The 23,847-nt window shown below is 40.5% G+C and overlaps 1 protein-coding gene across 1 annotated transcript in view; it reads right to left on the bottom strand.

The window, feature by feature from the left end:
- LOC132992584 (poly [ADP-ribose] polymerase tankyrase-1-like) overlaps window positions 1-23,422 on the bottom strand; it is a 93,761-nt gene extending 70,339 nt beyond the window's left edge. Inside the window, exons 1-4 of the mRNA XM_061062010.1 lie at window positions 22,882-23,422; window positions 21,806-21,921; window positions 19,380-19,488; window positions 12,598-12,693 (exon numbers count right to left, since the gene is read on the bottom strand). Coding sequence (XP_060917993.1) covers window positions 12,598-12,693; window positions 19,380-19,488; window positions 21,806-21,921; window positions 22,882-23,410 — 850 coding nt within the window. The 5' untranslated portion in view covers window positions 23,411-23,422. The remainder of the gene's footprint in view (window positions 1-12,597; window positions 12,694-19,379; window positions 19,489-21,805; window positions 21,922-22,881) is intronic.
- Between the last annotated feature and the right edge of the window lie 425 nt (window positions 23,423-23,847).

Raw genomic sequence — 23,847 nt, 5'->3', positions numbered from 1 at the left:
AGACAAATCAGGGAGAGGGAGAGGGGAATGACATGCAGGAACGGAAAGGAGCCACAGGTTGGATTTGAACCTGGGCCGTGCGCACTAACCAGTGCACCACCAGCACCACCAAAAGTTTGGACTTTTGTCATGTTCAGCCACTAAAGGTTGGTGCGACCTTTAAGAGCATCTCGGGCATGAAGTTCTCTGTCAAAAGTCCAAACCGATGAATCCCCATGAATGGTACTGCATCTCTGATGGTACAACTCCCACAGGCAAGGTTACAACTGAACTGGTCTCTATAGGTGTTTCTCTTCCCTCCACTCCATTTTGTTCCAATATTTTGCCTTTTTTTCCATTGAATCAAACTCTTAGCTCTCTTTGTCAATTCTTACCAGTACATTTTTCCATCCCAGCTCACACAGATTTAGTAAATGTTCAAAATAGTTTTCTTGTCTTAATGTTGGGAGCGACCGTTGCCTGTGTGTTTTGTCTCTCTCTGACCGACGGTTGAACATCTGGGTTTGTGGTCTTCTAACAGTGATTAGAGTCTTGTACTTATTTCAGGTTTTTACGCTCAGGTTTTCTCAGCAGGTAGATATTCCAGTCACGGGACATGGCTTCACTGTTTCAGTTTCAGTAAGCCGGGGTAAAGTCATTAAGAGTCATCCGTGCATGTAGATCTCGTCAAGGTGCAGTTGTTTTGAGCTAACTCACCGACGGGAGACACTGAAAGAGTGTCACGGAGTTCAAAGGGCTTCTACTGTGCACATATTCTTGCTTTCGGTTGGGCAATCTTCTGCAGTAATTTGCAGCAGGCTGTGCACTTCATCAATGTGTCTGAGCACAGAGGCATTGCGTTTTTCAAGGCACTGCTGTCAGTAGTCCTGTCGGTGACTGTCTGGGAACTGAAGGCAGTTGCAAGTCGATGATTGCAGCCCTGAGTTTCAGTCATAAATTATCCTCCCAGTGATTTAGATGTGACAGGGATCCAACTTGAAAAGCCAAGTTGTAAAAAAAAAAAAAAAAAAAAACAGGAAGTAAATTTTGAAAAGATAACAACATGATAACAAAGCAGAGGATGAGAGAAAAAAGCATCTTTGTTGCAAAGCAGCACCACTGAATGGCGTTTTATTCTTTAGAGATTCTTTTCCACCCCACTCAGATCCACTTGTCCTTTCAGCTGCAGTATTTTCAACAGTGACAGCCTATTATTGCCTTTGGTAACTCATTCTAGAGGATGAAAAGCTAACTATGACAAGATGACAGGGGGGGGATTCTTGACAAAAAAATGTATTCAAAGTATTTTTTTTTTATTCCTTGTTCGTTCACGCTCCATGTTCTGCAGACTCTGTTTTTATGACAGATTGGAGACAAAGGAAGATCATAGATACAGCTGGACATGGAGCAGGAAACTTGTACCATATGGGAAAGACGAACTGATTCTGTCATATCTCAACCAAGATGGAGAAACACTGTTTTGACTGAAATATAAAACAGTGTCGGAATCTGACAATAAAATTCAGATTTGTGGGAAATTGAATCATGTTCTGTTCAAGTTGGACAGTTTAAATGAGAGTGTTGGATGGATTTGGACCACTCCGTTTGATTAAGTGATGCTATTGTTGTTTTGCAATCAGGAAATTAATTTGCCAACTAAATGAATTTGCCTCTAAAGCTTATTACCTTTGTCGTCACAGAGTTAATAAGATAACACTATAAATCTACTGATTTACAAGGTGCAACAAGGTCACTGCTTTTGTGAAGTAATAGGGTTCACAAAGGAAAGATAATTGAAAGCTAACCTAGATTTATCATTCATTAATCACAGTGTCAACCGAGTACATTGTGTTCTGTTTGAAGCTGTGATGTGGACTTAACCACAGTTTAAGTCAGAAAAGAAATACTGTCACTTCAGTACAACAGTCCAAACACTGTAGAATCCACCCAGGGGATCCTAGACCTCCTCCAAAAATAATGAAACAGAAGGTAAACCAAATACTTTTTTTTCCCACTATGACACTGTAGGTGTTCTTTTTAATTTGATCCCTCAGATCATATCAAGACTTGTCTGTCAATAGCAATTCAGAACATATATCCTGAGATTCCCCCCCTGCTGTACTCATACTGATGCTCACATTGGAGTTTACCTGCGTTGATATGACAACCGACAAGACAGTTGTTGTGTTTTGTTCAGCTTCAATGAGCAGCAACAACAAGACACAACATCAGAAACAAAGGCCCGGAAGTTACCATTTTCTGAGACTGCCTGCACTTCTCTCCTTTGAGTGACAATTTTGACCATCCGTCTTCACTCAAACGCCTTCAATGACAACATAAAACATGCCTTATACAGCTGGACACAAGCCAGGCAAGTGCGTGAATCACCCGAGTCCTTCTTAGACCTTGTAAGTCCATATTGGTACAAAGGATGACAAGTTTTTATTCTATTTCTATTTAAGGAAATCTTAGATCTCATACAGAAAAAAATGTTTTGAATGACATCAGAAAGCAGAGATTAGTGTGCAAAACAGAAGGCGGCAGGAATAACAAGTGTATGGATATGTGAGTGTGTATGTGTTGACTGTGATCCAGAGTGGAGAATTGATCTCTCTGAGGCTCGGATGCTGCTTGTCTGTGAATACCAATCAGAGGTAATTAATAGCAGCTAATGGACTCTGTTTCTCACTCTCTGACTCTCCTCTGTTCCTGTGCCATCTCCATCTCTATTTATGCCTTCCGAAGTCCTCCCGCTCCTTTTATTTTGCAATAATCGTGATTACAGAGACCCTCCTATTTAGGCATGTTAACTGCAAGAGCTGGGTTCAAACAGCAGACCTTGGAGGTGAAAGACAAACGACTCTATCACTGAGCCATAAGCCACAGCTTATAGTTGTTTAATGTATTAGCATTGTTACGGATGTCAGTGGGATTTTTTTTATATCTGCAAAATAACCCCGGTTCTTTCCGTTTCACTTTGGCCATCTAATGCATTAACCAGCTGGCTCAGCTAAATGTTTTGCTCAGGGCTAATTAGAAAATCTTAGCATACCAACTTGACCATGTTAGCATTAAGTCAACCTCTTCAGCATCCTTTAAATTTGCCCTAAAATATATGCAGAAATATGGGGACTTACTATCCTCAGAGTAAATTAGCTACAACTACCAATAAGGCCTCTTTTGAAAGCAAAACAATCTGTAGTTTCAGAATGTTTTTTTAATTCTTCCAAAATCATTCAAACGTGCAAACTGCAGCTGAGATAATGCAGGGCTTTGTCCGTATTTGGCATTAAAACCCCTCTCCCTGCTTTCAGGATGTTAGGTATTGATTGAAGCAGCATATTCACGTTTCCAGAAACGTCAAGTCATCAACACAGGGGCAGCTGTGGCAAGACACCAAACCCGAATCGTATGACTATTTACTTCTGATGGTCTCACTACAGCAACCTCTGCCATCAGTGTGTGAATGGGAAGGTGTGACGTGCGGTGTAAAAAACACTTTGAGTAGTCAGAAGATTAGAAAAGCGCTATACAAGCCCAAGTCCATTTACCATTTACAGTCACAAGCAATTGGCTAAGTGTAGCGACATCAGAAAAGGGGCAGACAGCTTCTTTCAACTCAGGCTCTACTTGGCTATTATAGGCTGGGAACGGTAAATTGGCGCTTCTAATTGGCCAAATGAAGTGCCATTGGAGAGCTCTGAGTGAGGCCGCAATGTGTAGGTCTGGTAAGCTGAGAAAATGTATTTTTTTATTAAATATTACCTAAATACAGTGAAATATAAGGATAGCGGCAATCATTTTGAAGCCATCGGAGGACATAATGGATATAATGTTCGGATTAAATTGTCCCTGGATTTGGATCGCGGGACTCTTACAGATACAGCAGGACTGTTTTTATTGGAATATTATGACAGTACAGTAAAACTTCAAATGATGAGTCAATGTACACAAATGTAGCTATTTGTTTGTAGTTGTTCTGACAGATGTGCAGAATGTGGCTGCTGTTTTAGTTGGACCTTGAAGTGTTTTTTTTTACATGGTCGTTATCACAATAAGCAAAGCTTTCAAACGATGTTCAACACGAGTTACACACAGCTGTAGTGTACACAAGTGTGTGTCAAGAACACACCTTGTGCACGTTACGGAGCCCGTAGCTGGGACGTCGTATCTCCAACGGCACCACTACTTGTTTATACAACCTTACACAGCTGCTTCCACACATAATGAAATGGTCTTCGTTTCTTTTAAGTACGTTCAATCACAAAACACCAAAACTGCCCCCACTGCTCAAAGTTTAACCCACGCACTTTTTCTGTCATCAAGCCTGAGGTACCTCTAAAGCATGGTTTTCTTCTGTAGGAGTTATTTGAAAAGAGATTCAGAATTTTTATGAAGCCATTTCTTTTTAAGGGGTTCTCTATGAGAAAAGAAATGTAGGAGACGTACAAAAGATTCAAATAAAACCGTTTTGAGAGACTATCACATAAACAAACACTGTCAGTTTAGTTCCACAGAGTTTAAATACTTATCAAGGCTGATAAACAAACCGTGTTGGTCGAAAGATAATTTGATTAGGTTTATTAGTAAGTTGAACACGAACCTCATCTTACAGCCCTGAATGTAGGTGTCATGTTGAAGCTCAGGGTTAGAGAGGGCAGCTTTTTCTAATTATATTTGCTAGACTAATATTACACTGGAATGGTGTAACTGTGAGATCTGAAACGGATTAGTCAGAGTGAGACATCTGAAGCGAGGAGAAGAGAGAGAATAAATGACATAAGTCAGAGAGAAAAGACGGAGGGGCTGATTGGTATGGAGCTTGAGACGGGTGAGAGACAGCAGGGGGCAAAGGGACAAAGAGAATAGATGACGTGTCAGAGGGACACAGAGCGACACTGGGGCTGATGTCAGGTTGATAGTAGGATGGGATACATCCTGTACTTGCAAGCTCATTAAACAACAGTAAATGATGAGTGAAGAAAAAAAGCAATGGAGAGATGAGGGGAGAGAATTGTCAAGGACTCAAACAACTTGATGAAAGTGTCCTAATCAAGGCTTTCCAGCCAGCGGAAGATCAATCACTAATGATGGGATAGACGGGCTTTCAGTAAAATCCTTCTGGTGACATTTTGTTTCCAACATTAACTCTCTCCGGGCTTTTAAGATCATTGCTGTGTGTTTCTTTCAATTACTTATCTTAAGTATAATATTTGAAAATTCTTCAGTGTTACTAGCTTCAGGTCATCTTATGATGGTGAATAGACTGGGGAAAACCCTGTGTTTGTAGCTGATGGCAGGAAAAGGTCAAAGGGATTATTTGGCTATTTTATGAATGTAGGCTAGCATTGTCCAAGTTGTTATTTTCCAGCATAACCCCACTCTTACACCACGTGTTGACTGCTAAGATCAGATAAGATCATACTTTATTGAACCCCAGAGGGGAAATTCAGACCAGTAGCAGTAAGTAGTGTGAACAATAAAAAATAATAAACAGAATAGATAAGATTAATACAAACAAGCTATCCGGTTTGTTTGTTTTTTTGGGCCACGGTAGTTAAAGAGGACATATCATACCCCTTTTTTACCTTTTCAAACAGTCCCCTGTGGTCTAAATGAAACATCTGTGCTGTGCTTGGGTCAAAACATGAATCTAGCACCAGAGGAGGTTTGTGAGCCTGTATAAACCAGCTCTCTCAGAACGCTCCGTTTTGGTGTGTGTGTCTCTTTAAATGCAGTGAGCCCCCAATGAGATGTCCAGGTAGAAGTCACTCCTCTGTAGCCACAATAAAAATGGGAGACCTGTGCAAAAGTTTTGCTCTCGGCTGGGGGTGGAGTCAATGTGTGGAGATATCAGGGGAGGGACAATTTTTTTTTTACCAGAATCCCACTGTGACATCAAAAGGAGAGCAAATTTGAAATGAAGCACTTTGCTCTGTGTTGTAAGACTTATGCAGACCACAAACAAAGGACTGGATGGATTTGTTTCACATTTTGTGGGTCAGTAGACACTTGAATACCCAAATATATGTTCACAAACACTGTAAAAGTGGATCTTTCATTATATGTCTCCTTTAAAGCAACAATATGTAGCGATTTGGTTTGGTGAACTTTAGTGCCCAACAAAGGACTTCGAGTGCAACTGCACTTATGTGCTGTTACATCTACCCCTCTCAGACAATGTGCATTTGTTTACAAGCAGATGGAGTGTAGCCGGCAAAGACGTTGTGAGAAGCTTGACAACAATGTCTACAGTAATATAACTGGGTTTTCCACAAATATTACTCTGGGTTTGTGTGTGAACGTGTAGAGCCATTTGCTCTTGTCGCAAGATGACCTCGACCTGCTGCCAAAGTTACCTACTGCTGTAAACAGGCAATCGGGCCACGCTATGGACATGGGAGAGATGTCATTCTCTCTGTTTTAAGATATCATGCTCTCAAACCGACCTTTGAAACTACTATTTAAAGGTGGAAAAGTGACATATTGTTGCCTAGAGTTCTGCAAATGTTGAATAATTAAGATGCAAGTTTCCTTGTTTTATTAGAGATTTTTGTGAAATAGTTTGTGTGCTGTTCCTTCTTAGAATGAACTGAATTGTTACCAAAAAAATGCTAATTTGTAAAGCTTTCTTTGATATCCTTATGTTGGCACAGGACTATCAGGTGCAAACATGTCAGCATTACTCTGATAAATGCTGTGTACCACCAGTGTTCCAATTTAGCTTTAGGAGCCAGTGACCACTTTGCGATAAACTAATCTTGAAGCAAATCAGTGCAAGACAAGCCATCCTTTGTTACCTGATAAAAAGAAATGTTAATGAACTTGAAACTCTCCTGGCTTTTAAGCTGCAAAAGACTATCATGAAATAAGGCAAGTTTTACCTGCAGGATTTTTCTTTAGCTTTGATGAATTTCTATTCTTTACGGTTTATTCATTTTGCTTTTGTCGTTTTAAATACATGTGATAGACTAAACTGCAGGATTACCTGTGTGGATGTGTAAAAAGGCATATCTGGGCAGCACACTAGACGCTGAACGAAGATTAGAAACTACACACCTCAGCCTAGTTCTGCTCTGACGTATGTTCATCCTGATAAGGTAAACAAAATGTGTGACAATAAAGCTTCATTAAAATGCAGTGTGAGTTGTGTTAAAAGATAAAAAGAAATAAAGGAATTATTTGTCCGTCTTCCCGTTTCACATCTCTGGCTGCTAACAGGAAAAAGGGTCCATCATTTCTGAGAGCAATTTGTTGGATGTGGCGGGGCAGTAGAGCTAATTTATGGGTCAATATAAACTTCCATCACAGCAGACTGAAGCTGAAAGCTGTGCTGGCCTGCGGCAGAAATGAGGAATGGAGCAGAACCTCTATATCTTAGACACAGAACATATAGGAAAGGGAGAAAAGGCACATGCAGTGTGTCACTGTAGACGAGACCGCCAACAAACACACACACTGCACACATTCACATAATCTTACATTAACCCTTTTGAAAGGATTTTCCTCAAAGACATTTTAAAAGCCTTGCTTAAATTTGGGCTACTTTACCAAAAGCTGACCACACCAGTAATAATGAAATTGTCTGTAAGAGCTTTGCATTTACTGCATCACTGCCTACAATAATTACAACGGTGGAATTACTCCAGGGTGGCTCTGGGTGAAACGACAATGTAACAGGATGATAGTTTAGGTAATTAGTGTTGGCCATTAAAAGCATCATTCACTTTCCTAACGAGATGCGGTAAATTTTGTCACTTCTGAGCCAAAGACTGAAAACAGAGACACCGCTACAGTAAGACGGGCGCTGTGACAGAGGGGAACACTGGTGTCATGGATCAACTAGTTTCTCTGTTAACTTCAGAGTTTCACCTGAATGATTCATCAGATCACTGTAGAAACAGCAGGTGTTGAAAATGGAAGATGACATTAAGCTGTGCTTGCAAGTGGGTCTCTGTTGCCGTTTTCATTAAATTTTCAAAATGCACCCATCTGCTTCATTTGGAGGCTTCAGCAGCATGGAAACAATGAGTATTCAACCATCTTATAAATTGTACTTGATTTGTGTTTGTATCCATCTAGCCTTCTTCACTTAAGTTGGCTTTCCATGACATAGGAGACGCCAAAGTGTAAATAATAACTCAAAGTCTGCATTCTATTTATTTGATCAAGCTCCAGCACTCTGGTTATTGTGCATGCCGTCTCTTTGGCATGGATTAATGAATGAATTGAAACATGGACACTATGGCTGGGTGATACGACCTCAATATCAAATCAATATCAGGATTAATTGAACATTTTACCTCGATTACGATTAATGAATGATTATTTGGTTTCTGTTTTTTTGCCCTCATAGTTCACTGACATGGTCTCTACTATAAATATGCTCAACTATTAAAGCTGGGATATCTCTTCTAATGAAAGAGTGCATATCGGATGAACTATTTTGTGGTTCTTTATTGAATATTTCAAACTGAAATCAAAGCATCGGTGTCGTCTTCTCTGACTCTGCCCTGAAAATAATCGAAATAATCGACATGGGCAAGATTAGAGGTTCTGAATGTCGGTTTCGATTCATTTTTGATTGCCCAACACTAATGGACACAGAATATTTGACATGGTTACTTCAAGAATTTCTGGTCCAAACTGTGAGCTTTAGGTCTTGACATGTGTATCATTTGTTTTCATACATTATCTTAATAAACCTAAGCCATGTGATGGAAGTAGCTCTCACCCACTTGCTCTCAGCTCCCAGGTGAAAAAAATACACAACGATTGAGGCATCATACATCTGCTCAAATATATTTCCATTTTAGGGTATGTTAACTGGTTTGGTATAGAACCTTGACTTACAAATGAATGAAAAGTCCTAAAGCAGCTACGCACCATGAAGCAAGTTTTAAAAGTTCTTGCAGGTAAAAAGACACAAAGGTGTTGAAGGGGATTTGGATCTGCATCATGTGCAGAGATGATGGACAAATTTCGATTAGCTAAATAAAGTCCTGCCTAAGTGGCTGTATGATCACAGATTTGACCAGAAAAACCTGGCAAATGTTCTTCTTCTTTGGATAATTGACATAATTTGAAGTACACAAATGTAGCTGCAAAAAGCATTTCTCTACAGTGTACAGAGATAACTTTAACTGGATGATTTAAATACTGAAGAAAAATGTGTGATATCCAAGCAGAACCACTTGGATTTATCCATTGACTGACATTTGCCAAAATTAGAGATAATTATATCCTTGCAACATGGGCTTTGCACTGGGGGGGAGTGGGACTGAATTCTAAAGGCTGCATTTGATGGAAGGGACCTTTGACGAGCCTAATGAAAATACACTTTTTGGTTGTAAGTTATATCAGTCATGGTAAAGGTAACATTGGATGAATAAATAAAACCTTTACACTCTTGCTCAGAAATCATTTTTTTCAGTGTTATGCTTAAAACAATTAAAATGCAAAAAAAAAGCTGCATATACATGTACATCCAGTTTTCATTTATCTTTTGTTTAATTTAAACTGCAACCGTTTTTGTACTTTTTTCAAAAATGTAAAGGTTTTTAACTTAAAACTGAATAACTTGGCTGTAGGCTTAATTACTTGATGTACAAAATGTTAGGTGCATGTTAAAATTAATATGACTGCAGATGTTGCTAAGGAAATGTCAAACTTTCTCGCTTGTTATTACCCTCAATTTCTAGGGTGTAATTGCAAAGTTAAAGTTATTAAAACTTATAATTGGTCATTTGCTTATGGAAGGTGTCATAATAGCAATGAAGCAGGGTTGGTTTCAGGCTGTGGTGATGGGGCTCAATGTTATATCTTTTCATGGGGACCAGATTTCCTGCCATGCAAAGAGCAAGTCACATTATATCCATTGAAAAAAAGTATCATGTCAACATGCTGATTTGACAATGGTGTGATGTAGGCCGGAGTCATTTAAGCACCTCAAAGGCAGGGTTGGTCATTTTTGAAGACTAGCATGATTACTCCAATGCTTTGAGTGTGGGCTCGTGCATGTAAGGGGTAGAGAACGAGCAGGGAGACAGGGAGGCGCGATTGGTTCATTGGATTGGTTGGTTGGAAAGTTTTTACAGGCTTCCAACTGATACAGATGACAGATTTTCTTCATTCCATTTTCAGAGCATGTGGATTATTAATGTCTGTCAGGACCTAAAGACAATTTCAACCAAAATCTTTGTATCGAGACAAAATGACCAACCCTGCCTTAAATTGCCTCTATGAGTGTATGTGTCAAAGCCACTGCTGCTGGAAGTGCTCACTAGGCAATATCAGAGAGTAAAACTACATCGAGTAGTAGTATTTTTTTGCTGATTTCCACATACTATCTAAGACTCATGTCTCCTGCATGCCCCTCAGGAGACGTTAAACGGCATAGTTGATCTAAGACTTCACTGGCTGCTTTGTTGATGGAATTCTCACCTCCGCTTTTGATTTACAGAATCCGAGCCAATTTTGAGCCATCTTTCATGCTCTGTCATGACCTCTGCGAGTGTGGACCGTCAATAAACAAACACAAGAGCGCTACAGTGAGTGCACTCCAATTTGTAAGCAGCACTGTGAGTGAGTCTGTCTCAGTCTGTTTGTTGTTGACACTATTAGCTGCCTAGCATCATTACATTCTATACTACTCTATATAATACACACACACACACAAGCCCACAAACAAGTAAGCAATGTTTGGTTAACATTTTCCATCAAATTTATAAATATGAAATCCATTTTATCACTTCTATCCTCGATCAATTCTTTGATTTTTACTGCTCATAAATCTGAATTCTATGACAGCTCCACTGTTGAACTTGTATCACAGGTGACACTGAGACTGAGCAAGGGGCAATCTGCAATATATGCGGCAATAATGAATAATTCTTGCAACAAACTGCCTCATTCATATGCTAGCTGGCAAGGACAATAATTTATCAGAGACTGACTGCAGTCAAATCCCCCCCCAATGCTTTAACACTGCACAGTTTTTCCTCACTAGGGCATTTCACCGTTAATCTCATTTACCAGAGAGGCCTCACACTGGGAATTGATGATGTAAACACAGAATCGGAATTGCAAAACTGATTTAGAGCTTCTATCAATACCCATGGCGGTACAGTGAAAACAGGAAGGGATTTTACATCTGGAATTCTCTTTACTACTGCATACAAACAGGACTTAATAAGTTTACCATCAACCATGTCTCTAACCTTTCCCAACTGTAGAGAAAAATGGAGAAGATCAGGGCTCACAGCTCATCAACATCAACTCTTACATTCATATGTAGTACATAGAAGTGCTGAGTTACAGTGAGCAAAACAATTTAAAAAGTAAAATCTGCCCAGAAATTCTTTTTCAAAATTCTGTGTCTGCAATTTCTGCTGTCTAAGGAGAAATTGAAAAAATAAAACGATCTTACAAATAATTGAACAGACATATATTTTTAATTAGTTCCTTGTTGGAAGGCTGTAACTGTGTCCCTGTGGTTCCTCCACAACTGAGTCTGTGTAATGAGTCCTGCTGCCTTTAAGTGCTTGTAACAATGAAAGGGCCAGTAATTAGTCTGGGTTTCACTGCAAAGTTTAAGAGCCCCATGTAGGCCACTAAAGCTCTCTGACCAGTTTATGGATTTTTTTGGTGTGTGCTTCTAAGGGTGTAAGAGCCCCATTTCAACTTTTTGTAATGTAGCAAGATTCTGTATATTTCAATGGGAAGGCCATTCAATTAATAACCTTTGAATTAGAACTATTATCTTACAGTGTCTTTAATCTTTAAGTTTCAGAACTGGCATTAACACAAGTGGGATTATGGTGATGATAATGAGCCCCTCCACTATGAGAACATATGAGTACCAATGGAATCTGTCAATCAGTCAATCAGTCTTTCAGTCCCAAGCATCCTTAAAATAAAATTCTGATTTCAATTACAATGGCTGAGTAAAGGTCTGCTGTGTCACTGTCATGATTATTCCTCATTTTAAGAAAACACAACAAGACAAGGAATGAAGAAAGAAGAATTCAATTATAAAGAGAGGAAACAAGAATAAAAGGTAAGCAAATATAAAACCCAACACGGCTGGGAGAATAAAAAGAAAAACAAATTAGAGCAGAAAAGGGAAGCAGAGACACAAACACTTCTGACCCTTGTATAGAGGCTGAGAGAGAAAAAACGAAGAAAAACATGATGTTGTGTCCAATGTGAGCGCAGCCTCGCGCACAAAGCCTGAATAACAAGAGAAGGGAGTGCAAGAGCTGCACAGCCACGATAGATTGAAAATGAGACAAAATGTGATAGTGTCAGCAGCCTCGGACAAAACGAGGACGCTTATTTTCGTGGAAAGTTGTTCTAAAATATTGGCATTACGATTTAAGAAGTGAAAGTGTGCGTGCTCGGAGAAAAAGAGAGAAACAGACAAAGCAAACAAGAAACTACGACCAGGAAAGACATAAACAAACAAAGACCATCTCTAACAGAATTTGAGCCATAGAGAGGGCAGAGAGATATACAAGACATGTAGAAACCTGTTAGTGTGCTGTTTGACACTCAGACAGCAAATTAACCTGTATGAGTGTGATGTTTGACAGACAATGACATTGACAGGACACTGACCTGTGAGCACGGCCTTAGCGGAGGGTTCAGCGAGGTCCAGGGCAGACTTGCCGTCGGTATTGCGGATGCTGGGGTCGGCTCCATGCTGCAGCAACACTGTACAACAACAGGGCAGACACAGACAGTAGCTGAGCTCCTGGACTGACATGCAAACTCCCCGGCACACACCTCCTCCTAGTCCCCCTCTTCCACGGGCTCCTCTTGCTGCTGCTGCTGCTCCTCCTACTGAACCACATCCTGCTCCATAAACTGCTCTTCCTGGACCTTTTTCTCCCACTTGCTCCACTTCTATGCCCCCTGTTCCTCCTCCCGGGGTTGTATCCCCTGGTTCCCCTGGTAGCCCTTCAGCATGTCCTGCTTCACATTTCTCTCCATCCTCTCCTCCTCCTCCAGCTGCTCCTTCTCTGTTGCTAGCGCTGCTCCCTCGGCTGCCCCTGGCTGCCCCTGCCCTGCGAGCCATGCTGCTGATGTAAACAGACATGCCACAACAAGAGCAGCGGAGACTACGCTACAGCACCCGGCCGGAGAAACAGCTGACCTTACAAAACAGCTTTGTGACAGACTACAAAACACATCACACTTCCATGAAGGAGGAGGGGGAGGCAATGGTTCAGCTGAGAGAATGAATAAAAATGAGTGAGGGAGGAGGGAGAAGAGAGCGGCTACAGCTTATCGAGGTAGCACCAGCAGCGACGAGGCAGGCAGGCTGTGTGAGTGGAGAGACTCTTGCCTCTCCAACTGACTGAGCGATGCAGCGGAGAGCAAGATGAGAGGGAAGAGGGGAGGAGAGGAGAGGACGGGGGGAGGATGGGATGGGTGAGAGTCAGATAGGAAGGGAGAGATGGCGAACGAAAAGAGGCGAGTGAGAGCAAATCAAAACAAGAGTGTTGATGTGATAGAGAGGGAGGGAGGGCAGGCGGTATTAAACACAAGAGAGAAAAGGAGAGAGAGAACGACCGCACATTCATAGGAAGAGATGGGAGACGACATTAAAAGAGAGGATATGGGAGGGGAGGGATGAAAAGGGAAGAAAATGTACAAAGAGTAAAAAAAGAAGATGACAGGAGAGACAATTACAAGAAAGAAAAGGAGAAGAGAGTATGACAGTGAAGAGGGGAGGAAACAGAGGAGAGGGGGGAAAATAAGAGAAAGAAAAGGAGAAATCAGGAGTTAAAGGGAGAAAAGAGGAGAAAAGAAAGAAAGACAGTAGAGGAGAGGACGGAGAACTGGATAGAAGCAGAAAGGATCGAGGAGCACCAGAAGGGAGAGGAGTAAAATGTTGAGAAGAGGAGCGGAGTGCAGAAGAAAACAAAAGGAGGGAGATAGGCAGATAGAAAAGGATAAGATGTAGGAAGAGAGGAGGAATAAAGAGAATAAATGTAAATGAGGAGAGGAGAGGAGTAGGCAGAAGAAGGAAAGGAGAAAGAAGAGAGGAAAATAGGAGGAAGAGAGAAAAAATGGACAGAAAGAAAAGGCAGAGGGAGGAGAGGAGAGGGCAGAGCATGCGACTACTGAGCAGGTCTGAGCTGAATAACAAACTCAGCCTGCGCTCTGTTTTTTTTTTGTAAATAAGCTCTTTTGAGGGGGGCTAATGTCAATACTCTCACCGGGTTCCTCTCTATCGCACCCACTATTGTGATTACTGAGCAGTTCCCGGTGCGCGTGGCCTTTGACTTGTGTACACTTCAAACTATGCTGCAGAGAGGAGGCTGGGAGAGAGGAGACAGCCTGTCCTGCATGTGGTGTTTTGTGTATGCATGTGCACGAGCAGGCAAATGTGTGTGTGTGCCTGTTCCCAGCCACTGACGCAGGCCTTAGTCACCCACTCACCCCTCAACAAAAATATGATTTAGCTCTGCACCAACCCCACACAAACACACACACACACACACACACACACACACACACACACACACACACATGAGCGAGAACACACTGATATTGATGCCAAACAGTGAGAGAATAAATATATGTCCATGCTGAGGCAGGTAGTCTGATATACAACCACACCGTAACATAAACTTACACACAGCTGAGATTTGTTCACAAATCCAACAGCCCAGTCTGAAACACACATACATTCACAATCTTCAACTTTAAACGTTGTGTTTTCGGTTTCGTCTGTAATGTATGGATTGTCTGTAATACCTGAAAAAACCCCTCACTGACTGAACAACCTAAATCCTTTTCTGAGAGGATTTGTTACCAGGATGATGTCAGATTTGCAATGGTTATTCCTAACTTTCTGCAATGTTCACAGTCAATCACAATGAAAACAAAAAGACTGTGTTTAACTTAGATATCTACATTTTCCTACAGCTCGTGGTTTGTGAAATGGAAATGTTTGTTTTTTTCCGTTTCTGGGGGGATTGCAGCTGAAGATGAAAACCCAAAACATCAACAGTAGGATAGCAAACAGCAGGTGCAATGTTATTCAGTGGTAAGTCAAGACCAGAGAGTTGGAATGGCTTTAAGTAGTTTTGAGCTTGCATTTGGAAACTTTTGGTTCTTGAACTTCCCTAGGGAACAATAAAGTATCCATCTATCTATCTGTGTTTTGCCAAGTTTACACACAACAAGCTCTCTTTTTACTCTGGCAAAAGTCTGACATTGGAAATTATTTCCTGTTGCTCTGATTCTTATTAACAGTGGAACAGAAAAATAATAAAGGCAGAACTGCAAACTAAATTGCCAGGACTTCTTCAGGAACCAAATGAATGTGAAAAAACATCTGAGATAAAGTGGTTTCTATAATAAATGTAGTGCGGATACTTTAAAGTGAAAGCACCATTAATTGTTTTTATAATATATTCATTGCATTCACTGCTTTAAGCAAAAGGAAAATGAAATGGGCAACTTTCACCTTTATTTTCTGTCCTTTCAAAGGGTAAAACTTGAATTACCAAAATCGTTTTTTTTAACAGAGAAAAATCTAAACTTTGAATTATTGTCAGTTGCTGCCTCAAAATAACACACTGAAGCAATTTCAACAAATACAGCCATCTCTATCTGCCACACCTGACCTCGTATGACTGTAAGTTTTTTAAAACTTCTGGAAAAAGGTATCCAGTTGAAATAAATTTTGCCTAACTATGAACATCCTTCACAGCATATAGTTGAATCAAAATGTAGGGTTAGATATTACAGTACAACTAAGGCTGTTGTGCTACACAAATATACAGCCCAGTCTTTTCCTGTCTTCCTTCCATCTCATCTACCTTTCTGACATCTAGAAGAATTCAATACACAAACATTAGCCAGGAAAGTGTGGACTATCTGTGGTTGATTATCATATCAATAACCCATGAATATAACTCTGAGGAGATGTAAGGACACCGCCATTAAAGAAGGCGGCTGTTCGTTATAAAATTCTGAGCCAATCATATGCCCAGGGTTTCAAAGATCTTCTTTCCCCAATTTGTCGATGATATAACAGGCTGTGACCTTATAGAGAGAAGCTGATCTTGTAACGAGAGTTTAATTTCTTACTCAAGTTGTCTGAACACCAGAAAGGAGGATAGAGCGTCCGTCATGCTGAGCTGAAGTTACAGTCGTATCAGAGCTGATTTGACTTCCGTCCTGCTGCCAAATCTCTAACCTGGCAGGATAACACGCTCCCAGGAGTCTGTCCAATAGACAAGCCCCAAGAGGCCATGTGATTTTTGTTTACATAACTTAGTTTGCTTGTATCTGTGCAGATGGGAGGAAGATGCCACACGTTCAGCTTGCCCTCTCTGGCTGACACCAGACAAACACATTTTAAACCAATAATGATGTTTGGACAAAAGTCATGTTTTTATGTGAAAAATTGTCACTGAGTCGTTTAATCTCTCGAAAAAGCTCAGGAACAGTGGTTCTGAGGCATTTAAAAAAAAAAAAAAGCTGTATGGATGCAGGTGATATGCTATGCTCAAATTGCAATGCAGCCAGCCGCCACTACCTGGGGCTGTAGCCATGAACTAGCTGTGCCTCCAGTTAATGGGCCTCTCTTCGCTCTACTGCAACGATGTAAACAAGCACAGTGGACAAATAGCATGTCGTAGCAGCAGCGTGGTTTGACAGTATTTTTGATCCAGAAAATGGAGATAAAGATGTATGTAGGCTGTGTCAGGTCTAACAGCTATATCGACCAGAGTAACATGATTTAACACATGCATGTGGATGTTAACCTGCAGGGGTGCCCAGGGCTGGTGGTGCTAGCAATGCTAATGTTAGCCCCAAATTGCATTGTTTCCCTGTAAACAATTTTAAATAAATTGTGCTAATTTGTTTCCTGGGTGTTTTCTTCCCTTCAGACTTGTCAGACAGTCTGAATTCAAATGTATGTTTAACTGAATCGGACATTTGTCACAAGGAACATCCCTACTGAATATGTACACTTACACTTGATGTCTAGCTGAGGACTTATTTTCAGCACTCAAAGCTAATGATTATGTTGAGTTGTGATGGCATTATATACTGTATATATAAGTTTAATGAGCGAACCAGTTTAAGTAGATATACTAAAAAGGATACAACATTTTTGCAACAGCAACAGAAGTTGTCTGACATCAATTTTTCTTCTGATCATTTGAGTTCGCTATGAAATTAACCTTCAGACAAACCAAACTGAGATACACAATCCTCTCAGGGTGATATTTATTATCTGCTGTCATGTGCTTATGCACAAAGATGTCCCCTTGGTGTTACAGTCAAGGACGCTTACATCAAGGGCATGAGAATAATGATCTTTGTGCCAGAGGGAAGTGAAATGTGTAACTCAAAAGAGAGGGAGAAGGGAAGGTGCCAGCTTTTCAAATTATCTCCCAAATTGGTAATGTGACCTGAAAATATTTGCCTTTTGAACTGCTTAGCAAATACCGTGTTTATAATCCTCTTAAAAATGTGTCAGACTGTATTTTCAGTAGCACTCACTCATGCTTACACAACTGAGCTAATCAGAGCAGAGTGTGACAACAGGTTGAGTGTTCTTGTCCTTCAATTACGTGAGTCCCAAATGTCACAATAACATTGTTTTGGAGCGTGCCTAAACTAACAGTGGCCTCATAGCAGTTAGTGGAGTCTGGATATCATTCTCAGGATGAGATGCTCCTTTCAGAGCCTGGAGATTATAACTCTGAAGATGATGATACTCAACTTCATTTCACATTTTGTATCTCAACGATTTCTTTTGTGTCAGAGAATCTTTCTGAACGGCTGAAACCTTTCAAATTGAATAGAAAAAAACTAAAAGCTTGTCATATATTGCTTGTAGCAAGCTAACGAATGACACCTATAGAGGAGGAATTGTGTGTTTGTCACATTTTATTGTAACAATAATCCCTGAATCTTGCTATAACGCTGTCTGTCTTTTTAATAGAAAGAAGAATGAAGAAAAGTTCACAGCGGATCTTCAAGCTCCGCTGTCAGAAAATCAGCGCGCACAAACATTACAATTGTAGAATTGTCAATACCACAGAATTTGAAAAGATTAAACGCACAGTATGTAAATTCCGCCGCCAGGGGGCTCTCAATCAAAACAAAAACAAAAAGATGACGTTGAGGCTGGTGGGGAATCATGGGAGTTCTCTCTGCTCCTTCTAATACAATTCTAAGTGTGACAGAATTGTGCATCTGCCTACTGATGCCAATGAATTGTTCTTACAAACATAACAGAGCCAAACTAGCCAAAACAAACTAACTTTTTTTTGTACACAGCAGTGTTAGGTTGTTAAATCGGCCAGCTAATATTTATTTGTACACCTAGAAATGTTCTGAAGTCACAAATAGTGTCATCAAATATACTGAATTATGTATTTTCCTCGCATTCTGATACATCTAAGATAAGATGCTGTTGGGTTCTTTATGAAAGTTTGTAAAGTCAAGACTGCTCAGATTGAATTCAAAAGCAAGTGCAGCTAAATGGAGTTAAGATAAGATAAGATAAAATAATCCTTTATTTATCCCACAATGGGGAAATTTACAAATTATTAAATTATAAATTATTAAATTAAACAAGAAGAACAAGATTCAATTCTCTAACTGACTTTCAGTGCCTGACAATATGATGACATTTGTGTACGGGGATCATCAGAGCTCTACAAAGCACTATACTTTTATTCAGGGACCAGACAATGTGCAGCAGCAGCAGCAAGGGCTGTGTTAACTATTCCTCATATTGCTGCTTCCAGCACTCCAGGCAAATGCTGGCAGAAAGGTGAAGCCGTCCAGGATTGCATCAGTTCCTTACTGTTACTCACACCGAGTGGTGCTTTTCCATTAAGATCATAAAGATTATCCTACAACTTACGGCTCAGATTGTATTCTATGCGGTGGCCTATCTTGTCAACTTCAGATATTTTTCAGGGATCAGTAAAACAGCCTCTCTCTTTTTCAATTTGCCTTTAAATATCCACGGCTCCTGCTTATCTGAACTGAGCTTATGGTGTCGTTTCACTTTTCAAATAAAAGAGCTCATAAGACAAAGAAGTCAATGCTGATTTGTCCCCTGTGTGAACTCAAGAATAAACAGTAACAACGCTCTTGCAATTAACAGCTTATTTGCTGCTTCATGCCTGATAGAAAATAATAGCTTACAGTCAGTGGTTGGTGTTTATAGCTTCTACAAATAACTGTGATTGTACAACTCCAGGTTGGGACTTTGTAGGGGCAGGAGAGGAGTTATCATATTCTCATCCACACCAGACAGACAATGTCATATTCAAGTATTTGCATCGTAAATATTGTTCACGCTCATGTTTACTTTGCCCTTAATATTAGCAGTATGTGTTTTTTGTTCTTACCGATACAGACGTCTATCTTGCCCTTAATGGCGGCTTCGTGGAGCGGGGTGTAGTTCCAGTTGTCTCTGGCATTGGGGTCAGCTCCCTGACACAGTAACGAGGACACCACCTGAAAACAACACACAGAACATCTGTATTTACTCATAGTTAGCAAAAAAAATCATGTGATTAAAGGTGCTTTTTTCCCATGCTCAACCCAATAAACACTGATCCTGCGAACAAAACTTTGTGAAGCTTTTTGGATTAGCCAGCACAAGAACACCTTAATGAAACACTACTAACATTTGCAACCTAGTTGGGCCAGGTAACCTATAAAATACTGATCAAAAGGTGAAAAGGTGAGTGTTTTACCTACCATTTCTACAGTACAAAATGTTGTATAATCTGAGTGTATTGTATATCTCCCCTGGTATGCCACCCACTAGTTTTGCCAAAGGTGTTCAAATCACATGAGATACAAAATCATAATAGCAAACTAAACGACTACTCTCAACAGTGTAATGAGTTTCAACTGTGTGATTTGGGGTTTTTTTTGTACAGCGTTTTTTCTCACACTAAGTCATGTGATTGTAACATTCCATCAGCACAGCACTTTTCTGACATGGTTGCAAAGTGTTCCCTGCATTCCCTCTAAAAGACTCTAAAACATTTAAATCTGTAAACATTAGATTCATCACTGAGGTTAATGGCCAGGAGTAATAAACGCATTAGCACATCTGTGGCAGATATTCCAAAACATCACGATGCGCGGGCCTGACCAGAATATCAAAGCAGAAATGAAGGTGAATGTTTACGTTTTCTTAATGTAATATAAGGTTTACCATGAACTGACAAAAGCATCCCTTTCTCTCATAATAACAGGTAGTTAGTGGTAAAGTGGCACTTTACTCCTAAAACCATTTCAGATTTTACCACCACACTGATTTACGTGCCAAAAATTGCTTTTCTTACGTTTTTATCACCAGCAATCATTTACCTTCTGGTATAAACTGTTCAGGGCATTATATCAGGCAGGATATTGGAGGAGCGCTAAACCTTTTCACTTTTGTGATGCACTTATGTGTACTCATACTCTCTTTCACTGCACTTGCTGAACACATCTGCATAGTTAATGTGTACAAACGGTTCCAAATGCAAGTAAGGTACAAAGATGCTTTAGACGAGTATCAGAGCTCTTCACTGTGGTTTACGTAGCATTAGTACACAATGAAAAACCCCAACATAATATAAAATGAAGTCCTTCAATCATCACCTCATTAAAGGACACATGTTATTCTCCTTTTCAAAATAAGTCTCAGAGCTCCCCGAAACACGTCTGTGAAGTTTCTTGTTCTAAATCCACTCTGATCCTGTATTTGATCATGTCTATAAACCCCTCTATTTCAGTCCAGCTCAGGACAGGCTGTTTCTGTGTCTGTAGCTTTAAATGCAAATGAGCTGTGTCTGACCACGCCCGCCTCTGAAAGGGCTTGGGTGGCTAGGGCTTTTTCGCTCCATGCTCCTATTGTTTACATTGAGAAGGCAGACTCAGAGGACAGAACAAACACCTAGCTGTGGGAGTGTCACCCACCTGGGGGAGGGGTTACTGCCCTTTGTGATGTCATGTTGGGAAAATCTCCAAACGGACTGTTTGAGCACACATTTTCTGAACAGTGGAGCAGGCAAAAGACGAAGAGGATGGACTTTTCTCATAATTGGGGGGGGGGGGGGTGTAGACAGGCTAGAGACATATAAAGTAAAAGTATCCTACGCAAACTCTACTTACAGTATCACAAGATTAAGTACTACCTAGCAGAAAAATAGTCCATGTCAGTGTTGATGTTTTTGGATTCATACTACAGATGAATGTGTACTGGGAATTTTACTGTAGTAAATATAAACAGCTCTACAATCAGGTAGTTTAATAAACAGTTATGCATCACATTCTAAGACCTCATATATTTGCAGCGTGGTCGCCTGTCCACAGATAGAGCCATGCATTTTTATGATGTCTGCTTTTAATGGGCTCAGAAAAACAGCTGTTTCCAGCTTTGTGAGAAAGATACTTTTCACGTAGTTTATGTTATTTCAACAGCGTAGTTAATTTAGCTGAGTGGGATGGGATCATTTATCAACCCATAAAGGAATACATGACAATTGATTTCACTGGAAAGGGAGGCTATGAACGGGTTATTATATTAAGTAAATATAAGCTCAGACAAATGGAGTAAAGATTACAATATCTGCCCCTGAGACATAGAAGATGAAATACCCGAGTACAGTATAGCACAAAGTTTTTAGTAGTAGTCTTTGTCAATTTCCAAAGGTTCCCTGTGGATTTTGTACACAGAGGGAAACAACTGAAAAATAAACAACTCCCAACAGAGACATTACAGAACGTACGGTTTATACCAGCCACATTATGGTATTGCTGTGTGAAGTCTCACCTCGGAGTGACCAAATGAGCAGGCGTTATGAAGCGCGATTAGACCGCCATCATCCCGTGCGTGCACATTAGCACCCATCTGGAGCAGGTGGTCAACCACATCTTTACGCCCAAAACCTGGATCAAATCAGAGAGAGAATTGAGGGAGGAGGGGTGATTGGAACCCAAGAAAAGAGATTGGCGTCCTAAATGAAGTACAAGTTCCCAGCAGAAAGTTTTGCGTAAAATGCTCAGTGATGGATTAAAACAATCTGCTGCATTAAAAGAAGATTCTAGAAAAGTGTACAGAGGTATAACACAGAACAGATTCCTATAACTGTTTGATATCATTTGAACATATCCTGAGCATTTTACAAATGTCTTCAAGGGTTGAGTAACTTATTTAAAGGAAAATACTAAATATAGATTACTGCCAATACAAGACCACTCTGATCTGCTTTGAATCTATCACCTACCCAAAAAGCCAATGCACAATTATTGCTGAAAGGCTATTTATAGGTAAGCTTCCATTTTTTTTTTTTAAAGACAAATCCTTTGAACAAAATGCAAGTTACCTTCTGATCCACTTTTACTTGATGGAAATTATATAAAAAGGACTAAAGACTGTTTAAAAGGCACCAGAAACATAATTGTGGAATTGCTTTGTCCATACACACATTGTGAAGTTTGATTGCTTTTGACTTTTATAACCTCTCTTTAGTATTCTGGTGTTGAAGCTTAGCATATTGGATGGCAACAACAACAAGGTATGGTTCCTACACTGCAACTACAAGTTCAACAACAACAAGAGTTTATCACACAGAAATGTAAAATATCCTCATTTTACATGTTGTTATCAATAACACAACTTCCTTACGGTGTTTACTTTAGGTCTGAGAGCATCCAAAGCTGCATGCACTCTTGGGCGGGTCTGAAAAGTAGCCTTCAGCCAATGTTGACTGTTCTTGTGGTTAAACGTTCAGTGACTATAGAGCAGATCTTACCAGCTACGTTTTGTAAACTCCCACTGCTAATTGCAGCTGGACAAACAGTACAAAACTCCTCAAGTGTATTTAAAAGCGAGTTTGTTTTCATTACCTGCAGCGAAATGCAGAGGTGTTGATTTGCGTCCTGCCATGTCTTTAGCATTCACGTTTACTACATCCACTACTTTCTTCACCCTCGACACATCTCCATTTCGACAGGCTTCGAACAGCTCCCTAAAAGCCCCGTTTGCACCACCACCACCACCGCCGCCGCCGCCGCTGCCACTGCTACTGCTGCTGTCCGGGTTACCGCTGCCCGAGTCGGGCGTTGAGCCAGGGCTGGTCCCGCTACCCTCGGTGGTGGTCGGGGAGCTAGCGCTGCTGCTAGTACTACTACTGCTGCTGCTGCTGCTGCTGCTACTGCTGCTGGCGGCGAGGGCCAGAGCTGGGGAGGTGCTGGTGGGAGAGGCAGGGGATACCTCCCCGTCAGCCGTGTTCTCTAGCGGGGAAAGCGGGGTGGCATCGTCAGTGGGTGCCGGCGGAGAGCCAGGCGGGTTAAAGGGGAAAGGAGAGCTGCGGGGTGGGGAGACCAGCAGGGAGTTTGGCTGCTGTTGCTGAGAGGAGCGACGAGGCGTCGCCATTTTCACAACACAACAGTCCCCACTAGCAACAAAAACACTGCTGACAATTTCCTGCAAAGGATAGTCTAACTTCCGCTCGGACGTACTGATAAATATCTATTAGAAACAGGTTATTTATTAAAATATCTGACTCATGTACGTCAACTAAATGAGTTGAAGTTTCGAAATTAACATAGGCCTAGTATAATTCTGTGGTTTCTTATCGGTTTATGTTTGGTATATTTATTGCATATATATTTTTTATTTTTTGTCTCGGCGAAGTTGCGCCATGTGGTTTTCTTTTATTTTTTTTATTATTTTTTATTTTTTGCTGATGAGGTTGTCTCGTGTTAAATTTTTGTGACAAAAAGGGGCTACCTAATAGCCTACTTTTGTTAAGAATCCATAATTGGCCCAAAGTCAATGTTTGTAATGTATTAGAACTGTAATATTAAATA

Source organism: Labrus mixtus, chromosome 17 (assembly GCF_963584025.1).
Source record: "Labrus mixtus chromosome 17, fLabMix1.1, whole genome shotgun sequence".
In the NCBI taxonomy this organism is placed as follows: Eukaryota; Metazoa; Chordata; class Actinopteri; order Labriformes; family Labridae; genus Labrus; species Labrus mixtus.
The sequence above is the reverse complement of the archived record's forward strand: the minus strand, read 5'-3'. Positions and strand labels throughout refer to the sequence as shown.